This window comes from Synchiropus splendidus, chromosome 8 (genome assembly GCF_027744825.2).
Source record: "Synchiropus splendidus isolate RoL2022-P1 chromosome 8, RoL_Sspl_1.0, whole genome shotgun sequence".
NCBI classification, from domain to species: Eukaryota; Metazoa; Chordata; class Actinopteri; order Syngnathiformes; family Callionymidae; genus Synchiropus; species Synchiropus splendidus.
The window spans coordinates 11487276-11512727 of record NC_071341.1 but is presented as its reverse complement, the minus strand read 5'-3'; the positions used below and the strand labels follow the sequence as shown (position 1 = coordinate 11512727).

The following is a 25452-nucleotide window of genomic DNA, read 5'->3' as shown; positions in this document are numbered from 1 at the left end:
TTAAATCCTACATTGTCTCTCCCTTGGTATAAGGTAGAATAACCCCATTGACATTGAAATGTCAATGGGATGCAGCTGTAATGTGCAAAATATTATTAACAATTGTAGTCATCTTAAAATCATTAACAGGGTTTGTATATAAAATACCTAACATCGCAGTTATCTTAAATAGAAGTGAACTTCAACAGATCAACATTATGTATAATAACTTTAAATCTAATAGTTTCAATGTCTTCTGAAATATAGGACCACTCACCAAATTCCAAATCATAAACAGTCGCACATGGAATTTTAAAAAGCGTAAAGTGAAGGAAAATTGTCTGTGATCCATACGTTTGATTTGATTTATGATGACGTCCCTCACGTTTCCCACATTCTGCAGAGACCGGTGTCATGCTTGACCCGTTCCGGCCCTGAGCGCAGCTGTTCAGGGTCTGGGTGAGGACATGGCTTTCATGCTGTGGGATGGAGCGTGAAGTGTGGAGGAGGTTCCCAAAACACCAGGAATGTCTGGAGGACGCAGCCAGAGCTCTGTTCATCAGGAAGTTCACCTGGGGCTGCACTGACAACAGGAGCTGCACTACAGAAGAAGGATGGCTTCAGGTTGATCAATAAATCACCGCCTAAGTGCTAACAGCAAATACGCTGCCTGGCCAAAAAAAAAAGTCGCCACCAAAAAAAGGGTCATGCACTCTAATGTTTTGTTGGACGGCCTTTAGCTTTGATCACACCATGCATTCGCTGTGGCGTTGTTTCGATAAGCTTCTGCAGTGTCTCCAGATTTATTTCCATCCAGTGTTGCATGAATTTTTCACCGAGATCTTGCATTGATGATGGTAGAGTCTGACCGCTGCGCCAAGCCTTCTCCAGCACCTCCCAAAGATTCTCAGTGGGGTGAAGGTCTGGACTCTGTGGTGGCCACTCCATGTGTGAAAATGATGTCTCATGCTCCCTGAACCAGTCTTTCACAATTTGAGCCAGATGAATCCTGGCATTGTCATCTTGGAACATGCCCGTGCCACCAGGGAAGAAAACAATCCATTGATGGAATAACCTGGTCATTCAGTATATTCAGGTAGTCAGCTGACCTCAGTCTTTGACCACATCATGCTACTGAACCTAGACCTGACCAACTGCAGCAACCCCAGATCCACGATCCAGGTGGCGACTTTTGTTTTGGCCAGGCAGTGTAGGATACCTGTCAGAAAGACAGATGGCAGTGAGGAAAAAAATAACAAAAAAAGAAACTATACCAATTAGAAACTTTTTGAAAACGATGTCCACACCGGAAGTATCCTTACAAATTAAAAGATACTATACACGTTTAACTGTCACTCATAATGACGACAAAAACGTATACAAGATTTAAGGTTTGGTCTCTTTAGATATGATTTAATTGGTCTGTAAATTGAAAATTGTTTAATGTATTAATTACTTTTTTAAGCAATTGAGTAAAACCGTGACATCTAGATACATTATTATTATTATTATTATTATTATTATTATTATTATTATTATTATTATTATTAGTAGTAGTAGTAGTTGTAGTCGTAGTCGTAGTTGTAGTTAGCATCAATAGAAGCAGGAAGATAAACGTGAAGCGCTTGACATAAATAGCATATGTTAACTGATGGGGCCCTCTAGCGGAAGCTCACTGTTAGTGGTATAGGGATTAGATAGTTGCACATTTCTCTATATAATTCAATGTATGGTGGGCTCTTTGTAATGTTGTTAAGTTTTAGAAGAGTTTCAGCTTACAGATTTCTTCAATTATTTCAATCCTAAAGCGTGGTCTAAATGTACTTACACGGCGATAGGGGCGTGGACCCGCGCTCATCCACCCAGGCGCAGGGAGGTCGGCCTTCCCCTCTCAGACACACCGGGCTGTGGTGTGAGGAGTCCGGGCAGCTGCGGAGGCGTCATGGTCGTGTCGGTGCGGAGCTGGCTCGCCAACGAGGGAGGAAAACACTTAGTTCTGGTGAGAAAACAGACTTCTCTTTTCTGAACCTGACATATTTGAATGGTTTCACCCCCGTTTGACTGAGAATTTCGAACTTGTACCAGCATCTGTTGGACCGTTTGTCAGTGAAGTTTGAGTGCAGGAACAATATGTTGACTCAATTGTTACAATATGGTATGCTGCTCATTTGGAATCATGCTTTTGTTTAACGTTGTTTAACGCCGTGCAGATGCTGTGGTTGGGAGCCAACACTTGGCTGTTTGTGAGGACGTTCCTCCTCTACTTCACCGGGCACCAGTATCACTACCTCTACCAGATGTTGGGGGTGAGACACTCGCTTTATCTGTCAAATACATTCCTTGTTTTCACGATTGATTTTGAGTGTGTTGCTCTCCCAATTGTCCTTTTGTTTTCTTAGTTAACCGGACTGTGTTTTTCATGTCAGCATCAGCTCACATATTCCCATGAGACAGACACATGGTCTGTACTGCTTTCCTTAAAATCCCAACCTTAGTAAAGTTAATGCTGGATCAAGATGAGTCATGTCGTCGTGATGAATGAATGAATGAATGAATGAATTACACAGTTGTCACTCACCACTTAGTTTCCTTTCTGAATCAAAAGCTCCGACAACACAACTGATGAGTCTCCTGGTCGTACAGCTCCATCTATTCCTGCTGTTCAGCCTGACTGAACCATGAAAAAAAAAAACCCCAAAAACGATGGGGTTTAGTGAGCAGGTTGCTCTCCTGATCCCCCCAAATCTCTATTTATATCCCTGGTGTAGTGAAGGATGGCTGCGTGTTTGTCTCTCATGCTTGCAGATTTAATGAGCCTCAGTTATGACTGTAAATGCTGCGGCTCAAATGAGCCACGTGTGTCCAGCAACTGTGTCCAGACCCGGGCTCCACTGTCTGCTTTACACACACTGTGCTGACCCACGTGAGGGGCACTGGACTTGTTGTTACAAGCTAATGCATGTGTGATTTTTTTTGATGAACTTTTCTGGGCTGGTGGAGAACGTCACATGCGTTTCATTGGGCATTTTCTGCACGTTTTTTACCCCCTGAGTTTTAGCTGAAAAACCATGCAATACTTAAAGTGTTAAAGAGGGTAGTTAATACTACTATTATATAAACATTCTCCAAATCAAACAGCAGTCCAGTCTGGAAGACTGTGCTACCCTAAACATGAGAGCCAGTACAGAACCTAAGTGATGCGATAGCACTGCCACACCTGGTCACATATTAAGTTAGAAACTCTAAACACAGCAGCAAGGACGACTTGTCCAAAAAGAGGAGGGCGAGGGGCAAGTGTGGGCACGCCAGCGACTAAGACTGAGCGACGTAAGTGTGTGCTCTGACATGTACATGTCTGTGTGTTTCTGCAAGTGTGTGTTGATGCGTAGGACGACTTTATTTTAATCTTCAAAGACAATGTTCCACTGACTGGGCTGTTCCTGGGTGTGAAGGGGAAAGACTGAAAAGATATCAGATATCTGGCTCCATGTTTTGTCGTCAGCTGCTCGAGATGCTCTGTTGTCTGCGTTGTGTGTGATTTGTCAGTGTATTTTAATTGTAAATGGTCAAACACGGTGATACTCGCCTGCGTCTTGCTACTCTTGTGACGTATGGAATTAGAATTCTGTCTCTTTCAGCGAGTGCTGACTGCTAACTGGTATTTAAAACAAGGTTGAGTCCCTCTATCTTGCTTGTGACAGTGGGGTTGGTCTTTTCCATGTCAGTCTTGTTCCTGGCACAAGATGACCTATTTGGGTTCTGGGGATCTCTCCAAAATATTCAGTATGTTATGTTCTATCGTGAAACATGAAAACAATTACACAAATCTTTTGTGATTTGTTTAATATTTGACACATAAATCTATGTATTCATCGGTGCATATGTGTCTCACTCTCATATGACCTGTGAGAGCTTGATGCATACATGTTTTATATACATGGCGTAAAGAGGAGTTGTGTAATAACTTGAAACATTGTTGATATTCACAATGCGAAGGCATCCTGCTGTTAGATCACATCATCTCTGCCATGTGGTTGTGGAGAATATAAATGATGCTGAAATTTAATAGACGAACGAGTTTTTTTCCGAGGAAAAAACATATATACAGACAAAAACACTGAGGTGGAGTTTGTTCTGTTCTGGGACATTTGTACTATGCAGAAATTAATACATGATATAACTTGGCTAAAACAGCTGGAGACATGGAATGGGAAATATGTTCCTCTAAAAACAAAGTGAATTAACTTAATCCATCAGAGGGACACAGGTTTGTCTTGGACCCAGGTGCCTCGAGCTGGACTTGAATCAGGTTTCCTCACTTGACGACAATGGGTTTTTCCCAAGTGAAATGGCAGTTTGTTTCAACCCAGGAGGTGTAATAACAAGTTGATATCGTCTGCTTGACGTGCACTTTTTCATTTGAAGTGTATTGTAAGAGAAATGTGCTTCATTTGGAAAGAGGTCAGGTAGATGGACACGTGATGGTATGGAAGCAATGTGGCAGAAGACAAAGAAAAAGCTCAAAACTGTGGAAGTACATTCCTGCCTGGTAAAATAAACACATAACTAAAACTAATAATAAATATTACATTGGAAAATAACATTTTCTGCTGATTAATGTATGATGATCAATGTAAAGGAAATAGTGGAGGCACCTGTAAACTGCATGTGCTTTTTCCAGATCGGAACAAGGCAGTGAAGATCAAGAAGGTGACAAACATGAACCGAGAAAGAATGATTGATGAACTATTGCTGCCTTGTTGCCGATGCTTACAGGCATAAGCCTCCTGAAGCTCCTTCCTCTGGAGCTGCAGATGCGCCTCACACACTGTTTACTTGTGAATAATGAGAAGAGACAGCACCGGCGGTGAACTTGGAGCCTGCAGCTCTGCAGGCCACATGAGTCTCGCTGATCCGTCACTATGAAACAGCTCTAATGATCAAGATGGATTTGGGAAGCCAGATTACACAGCCCTCTCATGTCAGTCCAGGTAACATGATGGTCGGATGCTGCAATGACAAAGGGTTCCGACTCAGAATCTTTGTAATCCGAGCTGGTAAAAGTTGAAGACACCAGTGGTGACCCCCCCTGGAAATCCCCTCCAGCAGAGCTGTTCTCTTATTAGGTCTGCGTGTGTTCCAGCTGGGCCTGTGCATCAGCAGAGCGTCTGCTTCGGCGTTGAACCTCAACTGCAGCTTGGTGTTGCTCCCCATGTGCCGCTCGCTGCTCACCTTTGTCAGAGGGTCTCACACGGTGAGAGCAGAAAACTCACAGGAGCTGGAAAACATCAGCTGAATTTGCCGTATATATATTTGCTAAACCCCGCAGGTATCAAGCAGGAAGACTCGCCGACTCCTTGACAAGAGCAAGACCTTTCACGTGGCCTGTGGAGTGGCCATCTGCATCTTCTCTGGTAAAGGAGAACGTGTGTGTGTGTGTTGGTGTGCATGTGCGGATAAATGAATTCAGGCTGGCTCAGCATTCCTTAAGTACCAGCTGCAGCGTCCCTCCAGCTGGTTTTGTGTTTCCCACTTGTGAGTGTGTCGTCCTTTAGTGACATCATGGGAGCCCCTTGCAGCTGTGTTACCCATCTTTTTTCAACATTTTTCCACCATAATAGCCTGATAACCGCTCTTATCTCACCACTTCCTGTCACAGACCTTTCTACTTTTAACAACTCCAAACTGAACTAGCTTGATCCCCGTTATCACTCGCATTTTCTGACATCTCGTAGTGATTTTCTACAGTAATGCTGATATAATTCACGTTCTACCACTGTTAGCTCTGAAGGTCCATCGTTCCCTCTCGCTTCCTTCTCTTGTAGTGGCAGCATTCCAAAGTACTGAGACAATTAAAATGAACAGAGAAGGCTGGCAGACGGAGAGAAAAAAAGTGCTGGGGAATTGTATTGTAGTGGGAGAAAGGATGTGGATTAGGAATAAAGGAGCCTTGTGTCTCGTGCTTCCCTCCACACCCCACAGACTTTAATTCCATCAGCTGTTCCGCGCAGCATGGTTGGTCTGTGATGTCAGACCCAAGTGTGAGTCAGGAGGATGTTTTGCTGATGTGGCGCTGAATGGACAAAGGCTTGTTTCTAAGTTTCAAATTGATTATGTGCATGTGCAGACAGAGGCATGTCCTGTCTCCCGTAGTGACTTTGTCAGTCCACTGTGTGTTTAATTCTGCCCTGCACAATGAGCCGACAAGCCACAGTTCGACGTGCTAGCAAGCGGATGTGTTACATGCTGCTAGTTGTATTCTGTATTATAGCAAGAATACGGCAACACAGGATGTGATCATCTTCATGTAGGCTTTAACATCCTCAGTGAAGCAGGCAGTGGTTTACTGAACTGCCACGGCCGGCTCAGATTGATAAGAGCAGGTACCAGAATCACGAGAGTGTGAGAGAGAAGAGGCATGGAATTTTGAAAGTCTTCTTGAAGTGTGTTATGATTATTGTGTGCCCTCATCCCATGTCTAACCATGAAGCTTCTGTCTCCAGTGGTTCACGTCTCAGCTCATCTGGTCAACGTTGTCAACTTCAGTGCCAGCTACTCCGAGGACTTTCCGGCTCTTAATCTGGCTCGGCACAAAGGAGAGGTGAGCTGTTTCGTATGAGTCAGTGGCGGATCACTACTTCATTCACTTCATCTGGTGAATTCAGCTCATGCTTTTCTATGTGATGTCGCTAAAATGTGCCCACTTACATACGAATAATGTCAAAGAAGAGGCTTAATAGAAGAGGTTTAATTTCCACATGTTCCAGTTCATTTTTAACCGTGTCATGATACTCAAATTTTGTTGTATAAAAATACAAACATAGTTTATACTGTGGATTGTCCGACCAACATGTTAACAAAATCTTCTCATCTTATTGTGAGAACTGTATCATGACTTGGTGCGGGACTCAATTGAAACTCACCTAAGAACAACATATTTTGTGCTTTCTGAATTTATTTATTTATACTTATTTATTCTTATAGTGTTCTATGCTTCTATGCTATGGTTATTATGACATCAGAATGTGTAATGTGGTGCACTTGAAATTGAAAAATGTTCTTTCTGTGACAGAAAGTTTCTATTTACCTGATAAAACTGTTATTAAGATGAATTAATCATTTTTTTCTGAAATTAATGAATCAAAATGATCACGTTTTAAGTCCCAGGCCTAGTTAAAACATTTACTTTTTTTTAAACACTTCACCTTCGGCACGCTCACTAACATATATTGGTAATATTTTGATTTATTAAATGCAAGTCCTTTGATTTATTGGACTGAGATGAGCTTGGTGGCATTTTTTGGAGGAGAATATTAGAAAAAAAATATTTAAAAAATGTTGTGACTCTTGGCCCGGTGGTTTGCTGCCCCAGGACAACACCACACTATACAGTGCAGAGTTGAATTATGTCTTACAATACTCCTGATTTATGGACGTGCTGAAGGAGGACATGAGGGTTGAGAGAAGAGGAAGCAGAGGACAGGGTGAGATGGAGGAGGATGATCCACTGTGGCCACCGCTGAAGGGAGAAGCCGGAAGGAAAAGAAGAAGATGGTGCTAAACATTACACAGTGATCTCCTCTTCTACTGACCGTGCTACTTTACTGCTTTACATTTTCTTGACCAGTTTAGTGGCTGGTCACACCATCATGAATAGTACTCCTTTAGTGGCTGCTACACGCCATGACGAGAACCAGATGCTCTTGAGCAAGGCGCACAACACCAGTTAGCTTCTAAGATGGCAGAGCAGTTTTTGCTTAAACATCTCCAAAGAGTATTTGTATCAATATGAGATGCTGTGTGCATCTTATGAACGATAGTAAAAATGTCATTTGAATTTTCTGTCTTTTAACCAGGATCCAAAGCTGATCATTTTAACCACAAGTAAGAAACTAAAATTTAATTCCATGATAGAAATGAAGGTATGTAAACACGTCTTTTTTATGGTAGTTCCTGGTGTAACTGGACTCCTGTTGGTCCTCATCCTCTTTCTGATGTTCTCCTCATCATCCTACTGCATCAGGTAGGTCTATCACTGTTCAAAATTGTATATTTCAAGACACTTTCATTTCCTATTGCATCAGCAAAAGTGTCTCTTGTTTTCCTCCAACACGATCTCTGTGGTCATGACTGCATGTTATGGTCTTTTCGTGGAGACAGATGTGGACGATGCGGACGATAAGAACTTGTGTTTACAGAGGTTTTTTTTAAAGAGGGCAAATCCTCGCTAAGTGTTTCACTCGGGGCTCTGTCATTACTCAGGTCACAGTAGGTCACTCCCAGTGTTTGTGTGTGCGTCTCAGTGTGTGCATGTGTGCCCCCCCGCTGTCTTCAGTAATTGAGCAGAGGATAAGAGGAATTTCCAGACCACTTAACTGGGGGTTCAGGTGAGTTGAGGGATGTAATAAGCCACACTTTATATTACTCATGTGGTGAGCGGTGGAATGGAGATTTACTGCATGTTGGGCTGCCCTGTGTGAGGAGCAAATATATGGAGTTGTGTTCCTTGCCTCACTTATGATCGTGGACGTTGGCTGCAACATGGAAAGACATAGGTAGGTGCTATGTATTGAGGGGCTCAGTTACTCCGTCAGTCAGGGGTTACGGCATATAATATAATATTAGCGATGTGTCCATGAGGCTTCATGAAACAGGAGCCTCACTTTCAGTGTCCACTAGATGGAACTCTACTCTACATTTTACTGTGATTTCTCATATTTTTAAAACCGAGAGCGACATCGACTGAGCTTGGGAAATCTGGACACACCACTAGAGAGTAATATGTTCAGAGCTAACTAAACTGTCTGAGGTGAGGGATGTTCAAGACAGCCTAAATCCAGTCATACATTTAAACACATTATTTAACACGTCACTGGGTGTGACTGACGTATATTCTAAAGAAAAACAATGTTCGTCCGTCTGTCCAAAACGTCCAAAACTGGAGGTGTCCATGTCCACACAAATGCGGCCAGACATCCCTGCCTCAGCACAGTGGTGTGCAGGAACAGCAAAGATGAAAGCGCGGAAGCTTCTAAAGCAGCATTTGAATGTGGGGCTGGTCTTGTTCATTGTGCGCACGCTTTATGGGCCAGGGGTCGTTGTGTGTGATGACCCCTCTAATGCTGACCTCTGATGTCCTGCTTACTCAGACTCTCAGCTGTCTGTCTCTTGGTTGACTTCTAACAACAACTGCTCAGATCTTTTTGTTATTTTACGATTTAGTTGTTGACCTTATTTCACTTTAAACTGCTCCTGTGTGAATTATTTTGTGTTTTTCAGGATATCCAACTATGAGATCTTCTGGTACACCCACAACCTCTTCATCGTCTTCTACATCATTCTCATGGTTCACATGGTCGGGTGAGTGCCTGTAAACATCTTACAGAGAGAAAAAAAGTATTGTTTTTAAAGTTGAGCTAATTTCTTTCCACGAAACAGGGGAGCTCTCAAGTATCAGACCAATATCGAGGTGCACCCCCCCGGCTGCATTAGAGTGAACCAGAGCAGTGGAAAGCAGCAGGAGGAGCTGGAGCAGCGTGAGGAGGGAGAGCAGCGGTGCAGAGAGGACGCTCAGTTTCAAGCCCACTGCCCACAGGTGTGTGTCTACTGTAACAATGGTGATATAAAATGATTACCTCAGGCACAACAAAGCCTCTCTCTCAACAGTTTGAAATACCAACATGATTTCTCAGTTACACCAGCAGAGTAGTGTACCTGAGACCAGACTGAATCCTGAACAAAGTACTACACGTAACATCCGACTTACGACCTGCTCGACTTACATCCACCCGTACTTACGACCACGGCCAGCAGATGCTTTTTTGTTTTTATTCAATGTCTGGCAACATGTACGACAGTTACAGCAGCACAGTATCCCAGCATCTCACTCTCACACAGCGATCCACCACTACAGTAGTAAGTATAACCCTCGCGTCTGATATTTAGAATGTCATTCGACTTACGTTCAATCTGACTTACGACAGGGATCGGTGCCGACCAACCGGTCGTAAGTCGGATGTTGCGTGTAGTTTGTTCCGATGAAACCATTTCAACTCTTTATTTTGAAAAATGATTACAGTTTCTTTGGCAGTCAGAAATAGATGTATGTGTCAGACTTCTAGACTTCTGTATTCAATATGGTCTGAATCTTGGTCTGTCCTTCGCACTGGACTCTGTTATGATTCAAGATGCGGGGCAGGACCCAAGTGCAGTGATGAATAACTTACAGGAGGCAAGGTGCGGAGCAAGGTACAATATTTAATAAGTCACAACAATAAAACTAGAACAGAAAGCATCACAGAAACCGGGAGAAGCAAAACATAGTCAAAATGTCACCAAACCGGGAGAAGTCCATCAAGGAAATGAGTGCTTATGAGCTGATAATGCTGACTAGATGTTTGACTCCAGCTGTGTTCCATTAACCAGAAGACTAAATGGAAGTTACAAAAAACAAAATAAAAGTGAATCATGACACTATCTCTGGTTTTGGAGGTCTCCTCTATAACACTATCTTTGGAATGCCTTTAAGCTTTTTAATGTCAAGGGGAAAAAATAATTGATTTAGAAATATGTGTCATCACATCAAAGCCAAAACATAGTTTAATAGATGTTTAAATACCTTTTCTGCCCTTAGATGATGAAACTAAGGGGTTAAAGCCGATTGTACGGGGATAAACATTTGAACCTTTAAGAGTAGCGTGCATTTGCAACCAGAAATTCACTCTGGCTCCTTTGGCTCTTTCTATCGGTGCTGTGGTTTATTAGAGGTGTGGTGCTGCTTGGGAGGGGCAGACAGCCTTTTTTTTTTTAACATCAAGGCCTGTGTTTGTGTGCGTTTCCTTCTGCACGTGTGATTACGTGTTTGCACATGGTTGTTAAGCAACAAGGTGGGTCCGTAAAATCTATCTTCAACACCATTGTGTTCCTTTGGATTTACTGGAGCTGTTGGCAATTAGTCCTGACAGGTGAAGGTTCAAAGACGAAACGGAAAAGCTGCAGACAAACACTGCGGGTGTCACATGACCCGTGTTTTTTTTGATGAGCAACAAGGTGGATTTTTGTTTCGGATCCCTGTGATTTTGGGTCGGAATTTGTTAATTCCGTGCGAGTGAACGTCCTGGCAGAGAAAGGTTCAAACATTACCAGATGTAGGAATCATTTGCTGTGCATGAGATGGCTTCTGCAGATGAGGGGAGATAAGAAGAACTTCTGCATGGCTCATTTCAGTCACTCATCGCAGCTATTCCCTTTATTTCTCACTTTAAGTGGATCCAGTAGCCAAATTCACTGCAAGAAAGAAGCTCCATTCAGTCACAGTCACCATCTTTTAAGTTGAATAGTTAGGAAGGGAAATTTATGATGAGTCTCAGGCGTCAGCTGCATTGGATCTGAATTTCAAAGCCTCACACCTTGGTTCCTCCACAGACGTGGATTTGGGTGTCCGGTCCACTCTGTCTCTACTGTGCGGAGCGTTTGTATCGCTACATCAGGAGCAGCGACCCCGTAACCATAGTGACGGTCAACCGGCATCCTTGTGATGTTGTCGAGTTGCGGATGTTGAAGAAGAACTTCAGAGCCCGTCCTGGTCAGGTGAGCGACGAAGCCGTGGCATTTTCACACTACCTGGTTCGTTCTCTGCCCTTTGTCTGACTCACCCTCCTCCCTCCCCCAGTATGTTGTTCTCAACTGTCCCGGCGTCTCTTCCTTTGAGAATCACCCTTTCACACTAACGGTGGTAAGAACACAGTCTACACTCATGGCACACGTGATTCAGTTTTTTTCCCTCTGTAAAGAAGAGTTCTTTGTCTTGCTCAACACGGCACTGGCACTTGATTGACAGCTATGTCAGATGCTCCTCCTCCGTCCCACATTGTTTATATATGACTTGTAATTTATAAAAATGAATGAAAGGAAAACAGGAGAAGCTCAGAAAGTGTCTCCAAACATTGTCTATCACACACTTGTATGACGCTGCCGACGGACCCCCGAGGCCTGCAGGGAGGCGTGTGTGCCTCCTCCTCCTCTATTGCCTTTAAAACCCTGCGTGTGCACCGTGTGTCTCTCATGATGGTCTTCCTTTTCAGTGTCCAACTGAAAACAAGGACACTTTTGGCATTCATCTGCGAGTGGTGGGGGACTGGACCGGTGCGTTGCCTTTCCTCATACATCCCTGCACTTGCATGGACACACCGATAACAAGTGGCTTTAATTTCTTTGGAGAAAAAGGAAATGGCATTGAGAAGTTTTGAGCACGAAACCTTCATCTCCACATTTGTATTCTTTCCGTCTACTGCTTGTTCTACCCTTATCAGTACAGCGGTGGAGCTGATACCGGTGGCACACGCTTCATCATCTGCAGAGAATTCTACATTCACCAGAATAACTGTAGAACAAGCGTGTCTAACTCATTCACTCAAGAGGCAAACATGCTTCACACTTCAGGAATAAAGTGCTTCTCATCTAAAACCAAACCATTGCAGCTATATTTTGCTCACATAAACTGTAACAAGCCAGTTGAAAAAGCAGGGGTTTGAGCAAAGAAATGACCTTCACTACGCTTTAGATACTCATGCTACACCAGCATCTGCAACACAGTGAAAAGGAGAAAGGCACTGGGACAGAGCTGACCTCCGCTAAGGCTCATATTTCCAGCCAATGTCCGACACATATTTTATCAACATGATTTGTGTTCAAATATTCCGAGTGCAATGAACGTACAGCAGATGGCAGTAGTGCTATGGACTACCGGTAATGCACACATGAAGAAGTGCTCTGCAGGGAGTGAATGATAAAACCTTGTGTTGGTGAATCTGCAACTACTATCTCTCCATACTCACATGAAAATAGACTGAATATGGTGATTCCATATGTGTGTCTTGGATTTATGTTACGTTTCCAATATACGACCTACCATGAAAGTTAACAATAATAATTATAATAATAGTGATAATGACTCTTGAACTGCACAATCGAAAATGCTGGCTTGTGCTTGATTAATGTTCTTCTTGCTTGCTTCTTGTGTTTTGCCTTAAATGCGTTGCCATTTGTTTATTTTTGTTGTGTGAGTGCTTGAATATAAAACAGACTTGAGAGGAAATTGCTGCTCTCAGGACTCAGTGACAATTCAGACTGATGCAGTCATTTCCCCTGGCTACTGTACATGTCCGCACACGCACACACACACACGCTCGCTAAGAAAACAACAGCGGGAATCAGTGTGTTTTAGCTGTGATGTGACGCTTTCACATATTTGTCATGAGTTCATTGAGTCAAGGTTGACGTTTTTCTCATCTGGTTCACAGAGCGATTCACTCAGCTGCTGCTTCCTGAGCCAAAGATCAACTTTGAGATCCTCCCCGTGGTGCAGCAGAGGAGATACCCCAAGTATGCTTAGTGTGTGGTTTTTTTTGTGTTAGGATGTTCCGAGATCATTTCTCATGAAGGCCTAAAATCACAGACGGGTCAAAGGTCGCGGTCGGCTGACTTTTGACCCGGTTCTTTTCCTGCTGTGATCACATGGGCGAGATGAGACGACATGTAAAGGGAAGTGGCGTGGGGGCTTTAAGTTTGTTTTGTGATGACTTAGTGAGGCAGCGCTATGAAAACAAAACATCCTGATGCAGTTGGGTCCTGGGGCGCAATGTACTTTCCCCCTATATAAAATAACTGCTCTGGGAAACACACTTAATGAAATAAACAAGCAATGGATGTGCACTCTAGACACAGCTGTGCGGAAATATGTGAAACATATGTTTAAATGTTTAATGTCCTTTCTTGGTGGTCAGTTAAAATGTATTGGTCTTTGACTTTAGCAGTTAAGTCAGTAAGTTGGGTCAGACCCTTGTTTTAGTGGTCAAGTGAATTGGTCTGGACAGTGAGCAATAAACTCATTCTGCTCACACACCTGTTCCATTAAGACCCTTGTTCTTTTACGATATAAATGCAGCTGATCTGTTGTTCCCTTTCAGGATTTATGTCGACGGTCCATTTGGAAGTCCGTCTGAGGAAGTGTTCAACTACGATGTCAGTGTCTGTGTGGCAGGTGGAATAGGAGTCACGCCGTTCGCCTGCGTGTTACACGCTCTCCTGTGAGTCTGTCTGAAGCCGTTGATCTTCAAGTGTTGTGCAGCGGGGCTCTTCACATCTGCTGCGTTTTCCTCTTGTGCCTTCAGAGACGGCTGGAAGGGCTTCAGGTTGCAGAGGTTGTACTTCGTGTGGATCTGTAGGGAGCTCCAGTCTTTCTACTGGTTTGCTGAGCTGATGGTTGCGCTACACCGAAAGGTCAGCATGCCACTTTAATGGATCATGTCAGTGAGCGAGGAGCGAGGGCAGGGTTTTAACGTGTTATATTCCTAGCTTTGGCAGGAGAACAGACCGGACTACTTTAATCTGAAGCTGTACGTCAGTCAGCCAGACAGTTTACAGGTAGGTGGCAACACCACAAACACACATTCAGACATCTATAAATGGTGTCAGATTTATTTAGCTAAGCTCGCCAAAAATGTTCTCATGTGACTTTCATTCTCATATTAGATTATAATTTTAAACTGCTTAACTGACAAGGAATGCGTATCTCCTCGTTAGTATAGTGGTAAGTATCCCCGCCTGTCACGCGGGAGACCGGGGTTCGATTCCCCGACGGGGAGTGTCATCCTTTTTTTACTTTATTTTATTTTTTATTCTTTACCTTTAGAGCTGGGAAATATGTTTGTTTAGTATGTTTAGTATGTTTATGTCCATTGAAGATGGCTTTAATGTCGTTGGTCCCTCACAATCCGATTTCCCTTTTTCCCCCTCATATTACAATAGCAATACATTTGCTTCCATCTGCTGGCGAAAATCGGTATTGCATAACGAAATGTAAAGCCTGTGTTAATGTATGTTCCTTTCTCGTTTCCTACAGGTTACAAGAATGTATAAAACATTTGAATATGCAGCATCGAATAAGTATTTAAGTAATAAGATGACGAAATTTTCCATTTCTTTAACCATGCTTTCGTGAATCTATGTCCAGAACATGTTGGACGAGAAGTACCAAGCGCTCGCATCAAGACTGGTGGTTGGCAGACCCAAGTGGAAGTTGCTTCTGGAGGAGATTGGAAGGACCAATCGGCAGTAAGACCTTTGAAATCTTTCATGGATTATTGCGACCAGGCCTTCACTGTGTAACGTCCGTCTTCACAGTAAGAAGGTGGGCGTGTTCTGCTGTGGACCCAAGGGCATCTCCAGGACCCTTCACAGACTTTGTAACGCCGGACTGTCCACCGGAGCCACTTTTGAATTCAACAAGGAGTCCTTCAGCTGACTGGAGCGCAGCAGGATTAAAGAACTCCCCTTTGAATTTCAGACTTTCCTTGACCAAATGTGTTTACTTGAGACAGAGTTTGAGTCCCGCAGCTGCACGTCAGGGGTGTCACATCTGTGAAGCTGGAGTAAGAGGCGGACAATATTTATATTCCAAATGCATCGACGCAGCAGGACAATCACTTAGCATGCAGCAGCTCTCTGCAGCCTGAATCGCCACTTCACTGGAGAGGAGGTGCTCCGGCTCGTTTTGGACACAAAATGTTGCACAGGAAAACGGACATCAGTCATCTGTTGGTCGAGGGGTGAGACAGTAACTGGCACTGTGATGCCTCAGGTTTAACGTTCAACCATCCTAGTGTGTCTCTGTACACAACCTTCTTAAAGTGAGCAGGGGCACACACACTTGCAATGCCATCACCTGTTTCATGTGTGTAACAATGGGCACAGTTTCACCAGAAATATGATCGAGGATCATCAATAAAGACAACTAATGCTGTAGGTACATTATTATTGTTGACATTTTCTGTATGAACAATGTTATTTTCCACCTATGAATGTGTTGGATTGAATCATGTATTTAGTATTGCAACACTGAAACACAACAGAAGCAACACTTTAGAGTAATTTTTTGGGACATTTATTTCATAAAATAAAATGTGAACCATTTTTTGTCCTGCACTTTGTCTTGTGCATCTCGTGAATGCACCAGTTTTTGAAATTTTGTTTTGGCGTCACCACTGGTGAAAGAGTGGGATTGCAACTGCGGGCAAGGATCGCTGACAGCTAAATAATAATAAATAGCTAATAATAATAAATAAAAAATAATAGACAATACAACCAAACAGTGTTGTAGTCATGACCTCCAAACACACGCCCAGTGAGGGGCAAGACCAAGACCAAATGGAATACAGAGCAATCTAACAGTTTGTTCTCTTCCATTGTCAGCATTGCAGTTGTTGGTTCATTTTGAAAAATGAATATTGTCAAAGAAACAACTGTGTACTGGGTTTGAGTCTCGGTCTCAGGTTTGGTGGTCACAACATAGTTACACTCAACCATGTACTTGTGAAGTCCAGAAATCTTTTCTATGGTTTGTCATAAGGGATCGTGCTCCTTCGAGGTTGAAGCCGTTGAAAGACGACAGACTGACAGAGATAATATAACTTTATTTATAGAAGACATTTCAGAGCGCTACTTACCAACAGCTTCAGGGTCAGATGAGAACACGCCAAGTGAAAATGCTGTGTTTCTTCTGTGCTCCTCCTGTGTTACATCACACACTCAGCATTATAAATCATGAGCATACAAACTGTGATCAAAGAGCCAAAATATTGACAGTATTTGGATTTTATCTCCAGTCGTCTTCAGGCCACGAAGTGCATGAGACAGTTGGGAGTGCAAATCAGACAACAATGCTAATGAGAAAACAGGTAGCAGACGTTAGCACTAAAAAAAAAACAAAAACTAGTGAACACGTGAGTGTTGCTAAAAAGGCCGCCCACACATTTGAAAACACAAAACACACCGGTGGTGCACACAGTGAATGACTGAAGTCCAGTCCTGTCATTTAGCATCTGAGTGTCACCATTTTCAGCTTTATTCTGTTGCCCTTAAGTTTTATTTTAAGATATTTTAACACTTCAACTCAAGTACTTCAGTTTGATATCATACTGAAAACCTTAAACCCCACCACTCCAGGCTGGTTTGACATTTCAAAGACCCATTCTTTTTTTTCATTCATGTAAATATGAGCCTCATTACTTCGCTACTCTGAATTAGAAAGGTCATGCGGTCCTCACTTCCTGTCTGCGTGTGACCGTAATCTCTCTGTCTCCTACGTCACGATCAGTCACACCTGCCCACAGCACATTTCCAGTTTAACCCTTCATGTTTAGAGTCGACTTTTACCGCACCTGGGTCACTCGGCCATATATCAGGCGTGGCAGGAAGTCAAGGACAACCGGGATTTTTATCACGCAACAAAACCAATAAATGTCAGGGTTACTGGGACGGAATGCATCATGTTGGTGACGGCAACTGAAATGTCAGGGTGGCTGCACCCATGTTGTGTTGGTGACCAAATCACTCGCACACACCAGATCAACATGGCTGAGGGATTGTTTTGTGCTCCAGGGTTTTGCCAGTCAACAGCTTCTCAACTCTCAATATATATATATATATATGTGTGTGTGTATATCAACAAGAATGAATGACAGTAGTACTAAAGTACTAAAACACAATGGATCCTGCAGTACTTTTATACATATTTTATACTTTTATTAGCTTGTGTCTTTACAAGTCACTTGCGTTGGTTCATTGCTCATTGATTTACATTTACAGGGAGATATTTGTTTTTTGTCAAAATGACCAAGCAACATTTTTTTTAATCATTTACAGTACACTGGAAACAACGTCCTTCAATCATTCATTAGCACCTCTTATGCTCATTTAAAAAAATGCACATATATTGTTTCTTGCCTTATCATGGGGTGAGAGTATTAAATATAAATAGAGTGAAAGTAGCTGCAGCTGACCTCATTCTGTAGGTCACAAACATCTTTGACCTGGACTCGTCTCACTTTCCTGAGAGAACAGTGAATTTTTCATGGATTTAACTTGACAGAAAAAAGTTCCAGCCCTGATAGTGACAATGTTTCTGTATGGAGGATTCACAATTCGCACCAGGAAGACCGAGCCTGGGTCCGTGTTCATCGCCGGGGTGTGTTACAGAGTTGTTTGGTATGAGGACCCTTCCTCTGAGCTGCTCTGGAGAAGCGGCTGCCGCTCCCCATAAATGGACATTCGCTTCCTCCGCTGGTTCCGCTTCCACTTCCTTCTTGCTGCCACGGCAACCACTGCGATTAAGGAGGCGATGACCGCCCCGAGGAGGCCGGCGGCCAGCAGCCACTGCCAGATCTGCTGCGCCTGCTCCAGGTAGGGGGTCAAGAACTCCTGCACGAATCTCTGACCTGCACAGACGATGATGTCAGTGTTGTACTCGAATATTGCAGTGGTTTTCATGACTCACCAGGGTCCAGCAAATAGGCGTACTCAAAACCAAGCTCTTTATTGGTCAGAAAATAGTCTCCATTTCGGAACAGAGGCATGAAGGGGACCATGAAGTAGCCGTCATTGTGGCCTATTGGTGCATTGGAAAGAGGATAGGAAGATCGAGGGGGTCGATGGAGCCTCAGCCAACGCTCAAAGATGCTTAAAAGACGCAAGAGAAAGATGTCATGAGAGAGATTTTCAATATTACTGATATCACTGTGTTTCTGTGGATCTCAAATCCAGTTGCAAAGTATAAATGGAAGGGAGTCACCCCTCCTTTTTCATCAGAGGTTTATGGAACCATGGTAAAACAGTATGAGCAACGATACAAAGAAACCCATGAGGATAAATATATATAATTGTATACTATATACAGTATGAGTTTTAAAGATGGAATTGCTTGAGAAAATATAATATGAAATTATAGTCTACTGAGACTAAACAGCTTAAGGATCGACTCTTGAGAAGTGTTGGTGGTCGAGGAAGGAAAGGTGTTGAGTTTGATCAATAACATTTTCTCTCTTTGTTGAAGCAGTTCTATTCTCACCCCGTCTTCCAGAACCTGCGAAGAACCACGCTCTGATGGATCCATCTGCCCCACAAGTTTCAACATGCTCAAGCTTTTCCTTTCTTTGACCAGTCATTTCAGCTGAGAAAGTGTGTGTTCTTTTCCTCAATGTGTTTGCCTACTTGGAACCATCTCCTCGACCGATCCAGCTTTTGCTCTGGGATGCTTGCGTGTAACCTCATCCCCATGTTACAAACCTTAGTGGTAACTTATTGGAAGTTGTGACAAGCTCTGCTGCATGTTACTGTTGTCACTGCGGTGGTTTAGGTTACAGGAAAATTGGGGAAAAAGAAGGTCGGTTGAAAGTGAATGTTGCATTATGGGAAAACCAAAAATGTAATGCAATTTTTAAAAAATACATAAAATAGTGTATACATGAGAGAAAGTGACTTCTCACAAGAATTCCATCAATACATGGAGAATATTGATGGTCCAAACACAATTCTGTACTGTACAGTACATACAAAAGAAATACGTGATTGATCTGTTTAGCAGATGCTGTGTGAGTGCAAAACATGCTGAAGTCCCTTCCTTGGAAAGTGCAACTGATATCCATCACTTTGACTGCAATGTTTACGGAGAGCAACTCATATCTGAACGTCTCCACTCACTAGTTGGCCACATCTACCCTGATACCTGCTGAAATGGCTGAGTGGGATTATTATCTGTGTTTGTGACGGAGTACCTGTCGATGAAAGCGTGGTGCAGCAGGAATATGGGGTCATTTGCAGAACCCTGCACGGATGACATGGTGCCGTTCATGAAGACGTGCATGGCGTTGTGCATGGTACTCATGCCTGGCGTGGCTAGTCCTGTCACAGGGCTGGCGAAGCCTGAGAAGAGGAAGCGGAAGGTTCAGGTTATTCAGCGTGGAGAACATTTCTATCCATGTTGGTGACCTCTCCACAGACTTCATCATCTGAGACATGAGGCTTTGTTCTTTCGAGTCTTGAGGCACTTGACTTGCTGGTCATTTGAGAGGCAGAGATTCTTTCTCTCAAACGGAACATCACTGGTTTCATTGTCCCCTTCATATTGGTATTGGAGTGATCTCAGCTCAACCTAAGCCTGTATCTCAGGTGACAGTGTCTTAAGCTATTTTGCATGTGGCCGCGGTAATTCCTCCTCCACACTGTTGTAAACATGAGATTTAGTTCCATACATTCTATCACTGTGAACGCTTTCAAACCTTCCAGCATGTTCCTGAAGCTCATGTTGGAGAAGCGGTCCATGGTTCCAGTCTCGTACTGCGGTATGTTCACGGTGAAGTCCACGTCCGCTGCAGTGGGGAGGCGCTGGACTCGGGTGGTGTCGTGATTGCCGGGGTTACGCAACAGTGGGCCCTCGGCAGTGGCGTTGCACACAGCCTCCCGACTGTTGTATTCCTCTGGCTGGGTGCAGATCACCTGGGAGTTCGACAGAGCCAGGTTATTGATCGTGTATTGATCATATATTATAAAATACAGGCTGATATGGAGTCAATAGTAGGCTTCCTTGAAGAATACAAACAAACAACCGTGTTCTGTGGTGAAGGTTGTCGTGTTTTGTTTTTACACCATACTCACAAATCTACTCCGCCAAGGACAATGTTTTGTATCTTATTTTTGACTGACCTACAAGGATTGCTAGTGAATGCTTGAGTGTGACATTTTTGGAACATGGGTTTTGAGAGCATAACAAGCCTTTGTTGGCCGGCATTTCAGGTTCTGCTGAGTCATGATTAGCTAAGGAAGGGTTGATGTTTTCTGTAAACTGGAACATGAAAGCAGGCCAAGTTGTTACCTTCCAAGAGGAGAAGACGGATGCAGGACTGATGAGGCTGGGGTTGAGGGGGCTCCTTCCTCCCATCAGAGAGTCAGTGCACACCTCGCAGCTCTGAGCGTTCCTCCAGTCCCAGTACGGGATGGTGAAGTTGAAATCTCCGGTCAGCTTCCGGATCTCGTTCTCCCAGTGGAGCAGGTAGACTCTGTGCCAGGGCAGGAAGGCGGCGGACTCGTGGGCGAAGTCGACGTCCCTCCAAACGTTCCCCGGTCCTCCCAGGAAGGTGTCCCGGGACACGTAGTAGTGCATCCAGACAAACAGATCGTAGGTGTTGATATCAGAGAACATTGGGTTTTCACCATTTTCGCCCATCTCTGCTCTGGTCCCCGTGGAGATGACGTAGTCTCGGCTGATTGTGTTCTTAGCCAGATTGAGGTAGGAGAGGAATTTCTGTTGCTCGGCTGGCGGCAGGTTCAGGATGTTTCGCCGCACAGTTTCACGGTATTCGGCACAATTGGCACCCCAGTACCCAAATCGACACTCCCCACAGTTGAAGCCACCGTAGTTCCCCGCACACTGGCACGTCCGGTTGAAGAAAGCCAGAGGCCACTGCTCTCTGTCGTCAATGCCTCGGTGAGGGTACTGTGGCCCGTGCGGCTCGTCCCGAATCTCCACCTCTGTGCAGAAGCCACGGCCCGAAAGAGCCCCGCAGGCTGACCCGTCTCCATCCCACACCGGGCAACACTCTTTAGTCCGAAGACCCTCAGAGTTGGCACACGGGCGAGGGAACTGGCTTAAACTAGTCCCAAGAAGGTGTAAGAAAACTAGTGACACACAGAGACCTCTCATGATGCCAGCTCCTGTTGAACAGAGAGAAAGCTGAATGAGAATGCCGGAATAAAAGATGCTAAAATGAGGCCTAACTCTGACATCTTACCTGATAACAGTCAAGCCTCCTTCCTCCGCTGCTCCGTCTACCACCAAGCCAACATTCCTCTCAACTGTTCTACTCCTAAGACATTTAAGGGGCCGTCCTTGGACAAAGTCTGCAAAACATTGTGATCACACACACACACAATTGAGCATGTTCACTCGCACGTCACATGCCCGGGATAATATTCCTGATTCCTCTTTCATTTGGTCCTCAGACCAGCTGATCTCCGCCTCACTGCACCTCAGGCCAATGTGTGTGTGTGTGTGTTTTGTAGCTTAATGAGGCTTGGAAAAAGGATTTCCAAGTTTCATCTCATTCATTATCCATATATATTGACAATAATTTCAAGAAAGTTGTTTTCCAGTTCTCTCAAGAGTCAAAGTTTGTATTGATAATTGGGCAAGTGAAGTTTGGAAAAGGACGCCTTGGGGCTGAGTGTAAACCCCCACCCTCAGTCCGGTCCGGTCAGGAATGCAAGTGTGATCTGCTGTTTGTGTGGCTGAAGGGAAATAAAAAAGTGAAATGTGCTCTTTTGTGACATTATACTCATAAATGTATAATTTAAAACAGCAAGAGAGAAATTCGTTAATTTCACTAACTCAAATATCACGCCTTTATTCATGAAAAGTGCTTTATCTGATCAATATGAATAGTTTTCAGAGGCTAAATGTCTCTAGTGTGGTTCTAGTGACCTTACCTGCATATTTTTCCAGTGTTTCAATATATAGTTTAGGAAAAAGTGACTTTGCTGAAGGATGAAATATATGAGGAAAAGACAAAAGTCAACAACACATTTTACTACATTTTATGAATCTGTTCAACAAAATGAAGGACACTGAATCTTGAAGAAATAAAAAAGTTCATTGTTGTACAGTGTGGTGTCTCATGATGGGACAGATGTTGCTCAGGCTGGATTTGAATGGGAAATCTCAATAGTCATATGAAGCTGTCTCGGCCCCCTGTGGCCCGCAGGTCACACTTTCCTCAGGAGTGCTCTGATTTGTCACATCCCACTGACCTTAAAGAAACTGGTCGCTGAGACTCGCAGACAAGTGACTCTCTTGTGCTCTGCAAGCCACGCTGGCTGTGAATTGATTAATTTCCAAGATTACACTCACTGAAATAAGCCTTGACATTATCCCGTTTTTCTTCTTCATCCACTTTCGTGTTGTGGTTTGTATTTGGTGGAGCGTTTTTGTTTTTAATGTCTGTCTTCTGCCCCACTTTTCTGCCTTGGATAACTGACTAAAATGTAAAAAGTAAAGTGGATTAATCTTCATATATATAGTTATATATTTATATATAATATATTTAAATTATATATTTTTTTATGTATTTATTTTTACTCTCCACTACGTGGACGCGCTCTCATCCAGCGTGATCGTCAGCCAAACGGAGAGAATGATCATTCAAGAAAACTTTCACCTTCCAGGGTTTCGTTGTACAGTCTGTTCTGAGAAAGTCATCTGCGCAATCCGCGGGTCACAGGCCGATCACATGCTTCTGCAGCCGGGCACGGGATGCAGCTTATCCCGCTGCAGGAACGCACATGAACGGACATCACAGGACGCAGTCGTCCGCGGGGCCTGTCTCTCTCTCTCTCTCTCTCTCTCCACACACACACAGGAATTTCACCTTTCCTGGCAGCGCAGTTCAGAACCTCCTGGTTGTGTTTCACTGGTCACATGAGATGAAGTTCTCGAGTCTTGAGTCTCAGCCTTATTAAAAGGAAACACAAGGGGGCGCTGTGACAGAGACAGACAGAGCGTGTGTTTCAGAATAGTGGTCCATTTATTGAAGCCAAACTAGAGTGCGCCCACATGATCATACAAGTCAGACTCTGGTGACAGTTGGACCATCTCCTGCTCCTCCACAGGTGGTGACAGTTGGACCATCTCCTGCTCCTCCACAGGTGGTGACAGTTGGACCATCTCCTGCCCCTCCACAGGTGCTGGGAGCTGCTCTTTGATCCTGCTCCTCCACGCCAGCACACCCACCACAACACACAGCATCATCAGGATCACAACACTCAGCTGCACCAACCTCAGCAGAAGGTGATCAAACTCTGGCTCTCTGAGCACCACCAGGGTCTCAGATCTGAACACACAGTGCAGACCTTTCATCACCACACACCAGAACTCTCCACTGTCCAGCAGAGAGACGTCCTCGATCACCAGACTCGTGTTAGACAGATGCATGTTGCCTGGTCGTCGATAATCATTGGCATTTACGACTTGACCTCCGGTCCTGTTGGACCTCATGAACCACAGAACGTAACGTATCTGATTCCAGTCGCCGCAGCGGAGAGTGAGGCTCTCCCCCACAGTGAAAGGCTCCATGGCAGGAGGCGCAGACTCAGGACACACAAAGAGGTAGTAATCCTCATCGTCAGAAACACTCAGTTCACAGGTGTAACTTCCGGAGTGGTCCACCGTCAGCGATGGAAACGTCAGTGTGGAGTTGAGACTCTCAGTCCCAGACCCCAGTGCGTTGTTCATCCTCCACTGGTGTGTTTGGGTTCCGTCGCCGTCAGAACAGTTCAGCTCCAGACTCTCTCCCACCGAGCGCAGGATCACCTCTGGTGGCACGGAGACGGAAAACCGACTGAGTAGGTGGCACCTGTGCTGCTGCTTCTCCAGACAGAAGTATTTGTTGTCCTCGGAACGTTGGCTGACAGTGAGCAGAAGAGAAGAATTGTTCTTCACCAGCTGGTGCTTGTTCCCTGGAGGGGTTTCATCATCAATTAAAATCAATTCACCTTCTCGGTCGTAGGCCCACTGAAGACTTTTGTTCTCTGTTCCCAGATTGTCACAGGTCAGCTCCACTGTCTCTCCATCTCTCAGGTACAGTCTCTCATGGTCTCTCATCTTCTGGTTGTCACATGTGAGGAGCGTGGAGTTGCTCTGGATGACCTCGATATGGACGATGGAGACGAGCGCCAGCAGCAGCAGCAGCACTCGTGTCAGAGCCATGTTGTCGTCTGTCAGTGAGTGAACGGCTGCTTTGTAATCTCACTCTCAACACCATCAGCTGCTTCATGAAACTAATGATTAGATCAGCAATACTTCCTCTTAGTTTCTTGAGGAGTGGAAATCAACATCAGCTCTTCATTTGAACAGAGAGACAGAGAGTCTGCATGTGTGTGTTGTCAGTCGGTGCCCAGCAGAGACATCCATCCTTTAATCTGACTGTATTTATCGTTGTATTGTTCAGTCCATCAAGATGCTGTCACAGATACAGCCACCAAATGCTCCACGGTGGTGTCTTTCCACGTTTTCTGCCTTGTTTATGAAGATAAATTGACATGTTTAGCCTGTGCAGAATGCCAAACCATCAGGTGCCTGCAGGTGTTTGAATGACCAGCCACCGTTCCACCATCATTCTCTCTACTGAAGGAAGTCTGTCTTTTCTTCGTCACAATACATTCTCGAGTCAGCCACATTACGCTGCGGGGACTGTGCAAGTCTGTTCTATTGAAAAGCTAATGTCCTGTTGTTTCATATCATATAGTGGCTAAAAATGCTCCTCCACTATTTTACTATAAATACAGCCCTTAAAAACAACTATTCATTGGCACGACCAAATGAGTTGTACCATCGAATCATTTATTTAATATCTATATTTAAATACTCTGTTTTTCATTGTATAGCACAATAATATAAAATAAAAAAAACGTTTATACAAATAGCTATATTTGAGGGACAAAAGATATTCACAAAAAAGCTATATATTAATGAAAAATGAGGTCGTGAAGGTCAGATTTTATAAATATAATGTTACATGCCCAGACAATAAATAGATAAAAAATATAAGATAAATCAGTCATTAACAGCAGAAGCATTTAAAAACAGCA

At 43.9% G+C, this 25452-nt stretch overlaps 2 protein-coding genes and 1 non-coding gene across 6 annotated transcripts; 2 read left to right on the top strand and 1 right to left on the bottom strand.

Annotated features, from left to right (window-relative positions):
* Positions 1-1780: 1780 nt before the first annotated feature.
* Positions 1781-15910, top strand: LOC128763710 (NADPH oxidase 4). 4 transcript variants are annotated; one of them, XM_053872813.1, is made up of 20 exons: positions 1962-1978; positions 2190-2285; positions 2379-4970; positions 5123-5233; positions 5309-5393; positions 6483-6580; positions 7836-7863; positions 7930-8002; positions 9259-9339; positions 9418-9574; positions 11404-11568; positions 11651-11713; positions 12063-12123; positions 13281-13362; positions 13947-14066; positions 14151-14259; positions 14335-14403; positions 14882-14925; positions 14993-15093; positions 15163-15910. In XM_053872813.1, exons 3-20 carry the CDS (start codon positions 4959-4961, stop codon positions 15492-15494), a joined length of 1791 nt encoding a protein of 596 aa, XP_053728788.1. In that variant the 5' UTR covers positions 1962-1978; positions 2190-2285; positions 2379-4958; the 3' UTR covers positions 15495-15910. The 4 variants fall into 4 exon arrangements, with proteins under 4 accessions (XP_053728786.1, XP_053728789.1, XP_053728787.1 ...); XM_053872811.1 differs by lacking the exon at positions 2379-4970 and having other exon boundaries at positions 1781-1978; XM_053872812.1 differs by having other exon boundaries at positions 1919-1978; positions 2190-4970.
* trnad-guc (transfer RNA aspartic acid (anticodon GUC)) lies at positions 14553-14624 on the top strand. Its single transcript has one exon. It is a non-coding gene; the product is annotated as a tRNA-Asp (tRNA).
* A 1649-nt stretch (positions 15911-17559) lies between the features above and the next one.
* tyr (tyrosinase) lies at positions 17560-21714 on the bottom strand. The gene is made up of 6 exons (XM_053872773.1): positions 21603-21714; positions 20687-21525; positions 20094-20310; positions 19590-19737; positions 18314-18495; positions 17560-18254 (listed from the first exon to the last, which is right to left on the bottom strand). Exons 2-6 carry the CDS (start codon positions 21512-21514, stop codon positions 18010-18012), a joined length of 1620 nt encoding a protein of 539 aa, XP_053728748.1. The 5' UTR covers positions 21515-21525; positions 21603-21714; the 3' UTR covers positions 17560-18009.
* Between the last annotated feature and the right edge of the window lie 3738 nt (positions 21715-25452).